Source organism: Aedes aegypti, unplaced genomic scaffold (assembly GCF_002204515.2).
Source record: "Aedes aegypti strain LVP_AGWG unplaced genomic scaffold, AaegL5.0 Primary Assembly AGWG_AaegL5_hic_scaff_1527_PBJ_arrow, whole genome shotgun sequence".
NCBI lineage: Eukaryota > Metazoa > Arthropoda > Insecta > Diptera > Culicidae > Aedes > Aedes aegypti.
Window position 1 is genome coordinate 18,764 of NW_018734974.1, and position 7,519 is coordinate 26,282.

Consider the following 7,519-nt stretch of genomic DNA (forward strand, 5'->3'; position numbering starts at 1 on the left):
CTCGTTGACAAAATAAGCTTTAGAGAGCGAACATAAATTTTCATAAATTTGATATAAATGCCAAACATCGCACTAGAAATAATTTTCAAAGCAGTCTGTACTGAAATTTATTTGAATACTGAAACTAAACTCAATAGAGATTCAAACTTTTTGGGTTATCGTAATGATTAACTGGATGGAGCATGTGGTGGAGTTGCTATCATCATTCCTAGGCGTATAAAGCATCAACTTTTTTCGACATTTGAAACCAAAGTTTTTGAAACTTTGGGTGTCTCTATTGGAATACATCTTGGTGAATATACTTTCATAGCTGCCTATTTTGATTCTGAACAAGTCCCTGTTACATTTCAAATATCTCATAAAGCGATTCTCAATCCTATCTGCTTCATTTTCAATTATTTTCGAGCCGACTTGTATACATATGAAACATACTACGATAGTAATCTTGATATAACATTTCTTTGCAAATAAATCTTGATATTAACAATGCGCTCGAAAATTTAACAATTTTTTATTGTTGAAGCATGGGGCATTGCAATAGCAAAATGTGAAGTAATTTTCGAATCAATTACTAAAGACGATGATCTTAAACTCTTTAACCGTCTTCAAAACGAAAGGAAGAGGCACAATCAATGCACTCGCGATCGTCCTATCAAAATCATATGGCAGAAAATGCAAATAGGAATAAGAAAATGTTTGCCTCAATTACGTAACAACAATTCTGAATACACAATTATTTCTCAATTGAACCCTGACTCTAAACCTTTTAGCAAATTGGACGAACTGGCAACACTGGCGTGTAGTTGATACGTCTGCTAACGATACGCAATTTTAATTAGTTTTAACAGAGTGTAATTTGATAGTTTAAATCCTTTTAATCTCACATTTGCATCGTGAGTATTGGCATACATACTATTCTGAAATCAGTAGCTAAAATTGTGCTAAAATAGTCATGTCAGATAAAACTTAAAATGCATGATACTCGGTTATGAACAGAGATAGTCATTGGTTGTGCTGTGGTAATGTGTAGAGTTGGTATTGTTGACTGCTGCTGTTGTTGTTGCTGGATGGATAGTCGTATGCCTTGTATTGGGTTAATTAATTAAACTGAAATTTGTGTATGCGTGCATATATTATTCAGATTTTGCACACAAAGTAGTTTCTGCTTCTACCTTTTAAGTGAAATAGATGACTCTGCCAGATAGATTTAGCGAAAATTAAGCGAACGGGCGTCTTGCACAATCTAGCCGTTGGTTCGCGCTAGGTGCACTGGTGCTGTAGTAGTGTGAATAGTAGCACACCGAGTGTATCTGTTCAATTATTGTGAAACGAAAACGGTTGCGTACAAGTCTTGTACGTAAGTTTGAGTAGTTCTCACAGGGTTGACAGATTTTGCAAAATTTGAATTAACCAACATCTTATAGAGCTTATATGATAAATCCGTTGAGTAGCAAATAGGTTTATTATTAACTGTCCGGTAATTCAGACGTAGCATGTTAGCAGCAATATAATTATGTGTATAAATGTTCGTACCAAATGACTTTTCTGTTTGTATTGCTGGGTCTAATTGAGCTGCTATTCTTTCATGTTTTGGTCCAATATTGTAGTATACTGAATTCTGATTTTTGCAATTGAGTTTATTCAAAGTTGGTGTGTAACGGTTATTTTCCTTTTACATATATTTATTTTAGTTTTCGTTGGAATTTGATTCTGGATCTGTCTTAGCATAGTTGTTCTCATATTCGGTATAATGGAAGGCGTAGACAGTATTTGCGTCGAATGCAACAAAGTAGAGAAGGATGCTGGCAAGCTAATTACTTGCATGTACTGTTTTAGCGAAGCGCATTATAAATGCCGTAATCTTGTCGATAACGCAGCATGACGTATCAAGGATAGGATGTATTTTTGTTCGCATAATTGTTCTAGCATTTATCAGCGCATCACTGAAATGCAGATACAAAAATCGCAAATTGTTGAAACAGTAGCAGCTGAACTCAAGGGAGCGGTTTCAAATGCTGTTTCTCTGGAAATGAAATGCGTTAGAGGTGAGGTGCATCAAATCACCACCGCGATTTAAAAGTCACAGCAGTTCCTTTCTGACAAATTTGATGCAATTGTGTCAGATTTTCAAGAATTAAGGAGGGAAAATAAGAATTTGAAGCAAGAAATTGTTAAGCTTAAGCAAACACACCAGCACATGTCAAAAATAGTCCATAAGCTCGAACACGATGTTGATAAAACTAACCGTAAGGAAAATTGAAACAATGCTATTGTTCTAGGGGTACCCTTCTCTCCAGACGAAAATACATTAGGAATTGTTCAAAAAATTATCGACTGCTACGGTTGCACTGAAAACAACGATATTGTGTCAGCAAACAGGCTTGGCGGCAAAACCAAAGCTAGAAATTCCTTGATTCCAATTCCAGTAGTTTTCCAGGATAGAGATTCAACAGAAGCCGTTTTTTCGAAAAAGAAAAATTTCGGAAAACTTAATTCTACTTCAGTTGATGCAAACTACGTTATCAATCGAAAACCGACTACAATTACAATGCGGGATGAACTAACTCCGCTGTCGTCAGAATTGCTGAGCGTAATGCGGGAGCATCAAGATAGGTTAAATATCAAGTATGTTTGGTCAAGTAGAGATGGTAATGTCCTAGTCAAGAAAAATGAACATTCTAAACCGGAATTAACCAAAACACGCGATGATATAGTTGATCTTATTAATCGTTACACAAATAAATCACCGGTTAGAACAACCCCTTCGCCAAAAAAGAAATGTACAAACGTCAACAGTAATGTGTAATTCTTTAAAGTAATTTTAAATGTTGTGTGTACTTATAATAATTTGTTTTCATAATGGATGGTTTAATAAATGTTTATCATAATTGTACTGATGCTTTTAACTTAAAGTATTCTCTTAGTGTGGACAATTATCTTCGAATCGCTCAATGGAACATACGAGGCATGAATGATATGCAAAAGTTCGATAATATTTCTCTATTCTTAGATAGCATCAAAGTCCCAATTGATGTGTTAGTTGTTGGTGAAACGTGGCTCAAATCAGATAATTGTGCGCTATATAACATACCAGGATTTAAATCTGTTTTTTCTTGTCGTACTGCATCGGCGGGCGGCCTTGCTGTATATGTACAGGTAGGAGTAGTGTTCAACGTTTTGAAAAACATTGAAACTGATGGATTTCATTTGATCCATATTGAAATTAATAAAAAAAGGGTTCCGTAGTGAAGTGATTGCATTATACAAACCGCCATCTTTTGACTTCAATCGATTCCATGATGAAATAGAAAATATTTTATCGATTCATAATCCACTTCCTCGATTTTTTGTCGGTGACTTGAACATTCTCATTAATTTGTTGTTCGATACAAAAGCCTTCTTGAGTCCTATAATTACGCTTGCTCGAATACACTCGTGACTCGACCAATTAGCAATAATATTTTGGACCACTTTGTATGCAGGAATGATGATTTAGGAAGTATAAGAAATGATACCATCTATACGAATATTAGTGATCATTTGCAAGTAGTTTCTTCAATAAAAATCAAGAGTTCTAAAGAATGCACTATGCTCACAAAGAAATTTATTGATAAACCAAAAACGCAAGAGCTGTTTAAAAACTTTTTAGAACATTTTAATCTTTGCGGTGACGCAAACAATTCAATTTTGACCATAACCACTACCTACAAAAACATATTGGCTCAATGTACGAAAACCAAAAGCGTAAAAGTAAGCTTCAAACCTCAACACTGTCCTTGGATTTACTACTATTTATGGTAATGGATGAAACTTAAACAAAAATATCTCAAAAAAGTAAAAAACAACCCCCACAATAATCATTTGAAAAATCTGCTGCAATATGTGTCCAAAAGAACTGATGATGCTAAAAGGAGGTGTAAGAGCGATTATTACAAACAACTGTTGGAAACATGCAAAGCTTTGAAAAAATTGAACGAGGTCATGGGACGTTCTAAATTAAAGACTCGCTTGGAACTAAAAGTAAATGGTTGTTCAATATCTGATAATTCAGAAGTTTGTGAAGCATTCAATGATTTCTTTTCAAAAATAGGGAAAAATCTTGCCGACATAATACCGAAAAGTGATTCCAATCCTTTAAGTAACATTAATCGATTAGAACCCTCAATTTTTCTAAACCCTGCAAATGAAATCGAAGTATTCGGGATTATAAATGAACTTGATGCAAATAAAAGTAGCGGTCCTGATAACTTCCCAACTAGCGTCGTCAAGGCTTATATCATTATCTTTTCAAATATTTTTGCTCAACTTTTTAACCAAATATTAGAGCAGGGAATATACCCGGAATGTCTTAAAGTTGCAAAAGTAACTCCTGTCTTTAAATCCGGTGAAGCGTCTGAGCCTAGCAATTTTCGGCCCATTTCAACTTTATCTGTTATCAGTAAAATTTTTGAAAAAATGCTGGTAAACAGGTTAGTAAAATTCATGGATAAGTACAACATATTATAGAAATTTCAATATGGCTTTAGAAACGGTTGCAGCACCTCTACAGCGATAGTTAAACTTGTCGATTTATCAATTGACAAAATTGATAACAAGTGTGTTATTGGTGGTCTTTTTATAGATCTTTAAAAGGCATTTGACACCCTAAATCACAATATTCTTCTGCAAAAATTAGAATACTATGGAATACGAGGTGTAGTCAATAATATCATTAAGAGCTATTTGAGTGACAGACATCAATTTGTAGCAATTGAGGACTTTCGAAGTGCTTTAAAGACGATCAATATTGGCGTTCCCCAAGGCAGTAATATAGGCCCTCTTCTGTTCCTTTTATATATAAATGACCTTGGAAGACTACCTTTAAAGGGAATTCCAAGACTTGTCGCGGATGATACAGCAATTTTCTATCCTAGTCTGGATCCTTCTGCTATCATTCCGAGCATGAACAATGATCTACGCATTCTTATGCGGTTTTTTAACTCCAATTTATTGTCACTAAGTTTAATGAAAACAAAATATATGTTGTTTCATTCCCAAGGAAAAAAGTTAACTTTGATATAAATCTTTGTATAGGACAGACCGTAATTGAAGGAGTGTACAATTTTAAATATCTTGGCTTAGTATTAGATCCGTCACTTTCATGGGGTATCCATATTGATCAAATTCAAAGAAAGGTCTCATCTCTTTGTGGGCTAATATATCGAGTGAAACCATTTATTCCTCGTTATGCACTTCTTAAATTTGATTTTGGATGCGTACATTCTCATCTCCAATACCTCATCATCGTTTGGGGTCATGCCTGTCAGTCTAAATTGGAAAAACTGCAAGTTTTGCAAAATCGATGCTTCAAAATCATTTATTCCTTACCACGACTAAATCCTACCATTCAAATCTATACAAGTTTACCACATAGCGCTTTACCTCTATGTGGCCTTTGTGACTTACAATCTTGTTTGTTTGTTTATGATATTATAAAAAATCCTTACATGCATACTAACTTGGTATTACCTGCTAGATCCCCCAGCTACAATACAAGACATGCAAGTAACCTGGTCAGATCTAGAGCCTTAATCTGTCTCGGTCAAACATGGATATCAGTCAACGGACCTTCTATATACCGTCAAACGGGGTACCTTGCAACAGCGGTGTAACTTGCAACACATCGACACATACACAAATTGATGAATTTTGCAACGTTATTGTTTACTTTTATGTTTGGACATCTGAGCTGTCAAACTTCAGTGTATGTCAACGAAGTGTAGTGCAAATTTCGCAGCTCTGTTTCATTTAGTTGTTTAGCTGGAGGCCAAATAAGTAGATCCTGTTTTTCCGACAAATAACAAGGTATGATATCGTGCTTCGTTGTTCTCAGAAGTTAAATGCATAAAGTTCAACAATACCACGAATAGATAGGACACACAGTAGTGAACAAACAAGCATACTAAAAAAATTTCCGAAGATCTCAACAAAGTTCAAAATTATGTAAAAATTGCTTCTGGTTCACTCTGTGGGGTAACATGCAACAGCGTTGATTTTTTGTTTTGTTTTTGTTTTCTTTACAGCTGTGAGAAAAACATGCCCCGAAACAGCAAAAAAGCACCCGGGAGCCGTGCCTATGCGAACTTTTCGGGGAGCAATTTGCAAATGGCAATGACTGAAGTTAAAAAGAAAGGAATTAGCATCCGTGAGGCAGCAAATAAGTACAGTCTGTGTCATTCCACGATCAGCCGGAACATGAAAAAAGATAAACCTTATCAGGAACGGTCCTACGGCAGACCTACGGCTCTCACAGCAGGGGAAGAGAAGAGGCTCGTTGATGGCCTCCTGTTGGCTGCCGAGTGGGGGATGCTTATTGATCGAACCGAAGTGCGGACCGTAGTAAAACGCTTTCTTGACAAGCAAGGTCGAAAAGAAACACGATTCAAGGACAATCTTCCCGGTATCGACTGGTGCATCTCGTTTTTGAATCGGCATAAGGAGCTGAAGACTCGTTGTTGTGAGAATATTAAGAGGTCAAGAGCAGCTGTGTCGAAAGAGCAAATCGGGAACTATTTTGATAACTTGGAAGTGACGTTGAAAGATGTTTCCCCGGATGCTATCATCAATTACGATGAAACGAATTTGACCGATGATCCAGGTCGTTCTCAAGTCATCGTGCGTCGTGGAGCCAAACATGCAGAACGAATTATGGACTCTACCAAAACCAGTACGTCAGCAATGTTTGCCGGGACAGCATCGGGTAAGGTACTTCCTCCATTCGTGGTGTATAAAAGCAAGTTTATCTACGACACGTGGACTGAGTACGGGCCTACAGGAACTGTCTATGACTGTTCCAACAGCGGATGGTTTGATAACTATCTGTTCGATCAATGGGTTTTTAAAATTGCTCTGAAACATTTCAAGGATGTCGACTCAAAAGTTGGGGAAACTGTTGCCAAGTTGCTCATCGGAGATAATTTGGCCAGTCACCTCTCAATTTCAGTGATCGAAGCTTGTCGAGATCACAACATCCGTTTTGTGTTCCTGCCTCCTAACAGCACACACATTTGCCAGCCTCTAGATGTTGCATATTTTCGGCCGCTTAAGATCAAATGGAAGGAAGTGTTGGCTGAATACAAGACCAAACATAAGGGAACGGTTCCGAAATTCCTTAAAAAAGCCCTCGATAGAATGGACAAGGCCAGCGACAATTTGCGGGCAGGATTCAGAGCATCAGGTATTTATCCGTTGAATCGTTTTCAAGTCCTTAAGAAGCTGCCATCGACTGAGAGCGAGGCAGGTAAGAACGCAGACGAGTCGTGGTCAGCTGCTTTCGTCGATGTTCTAAAAGAAGCTCGATTTGGAAATGAGTCAGTCACCCAAAAACGCAAGAAAAGGATCCAAGTTGAACCTGGTCAGACCGTTAAGGTTGAGAATATTCCTTCATCAACGAACAAGCAGTCCAGCAACGAAGATAAGAGACCATCTACTGGCAATGCAAGCAAGGAGGATCCTTTGTTGATTCCAAAAGGGAAATGAA

At 36.9% G+C, this 7,519-nt stretch overlaps 1 protein-coding gene across 1 annotated transcript; it reads left to right on the plus strand.

The window, feature by feature from the left end:
• Positions 1-6,150: 6,150 nt before the first annotated feature.
• On the plus strand, positions 6,151-7,496 carry LOC110680517 (jerky protein homolog-like; the record flags this gene model as incomplete). Its single annotated transcript, XM_021856312.1, has 1 exon — positions 6,151-7,496. A coding segment is annotated over exon 1 (1,346 nt), but the record flags the coding sequence as incomplete, so codon positions are not given.
• Between the last annotated feature and the right edge of the window lie 23 nt (positions 7,497-7,519).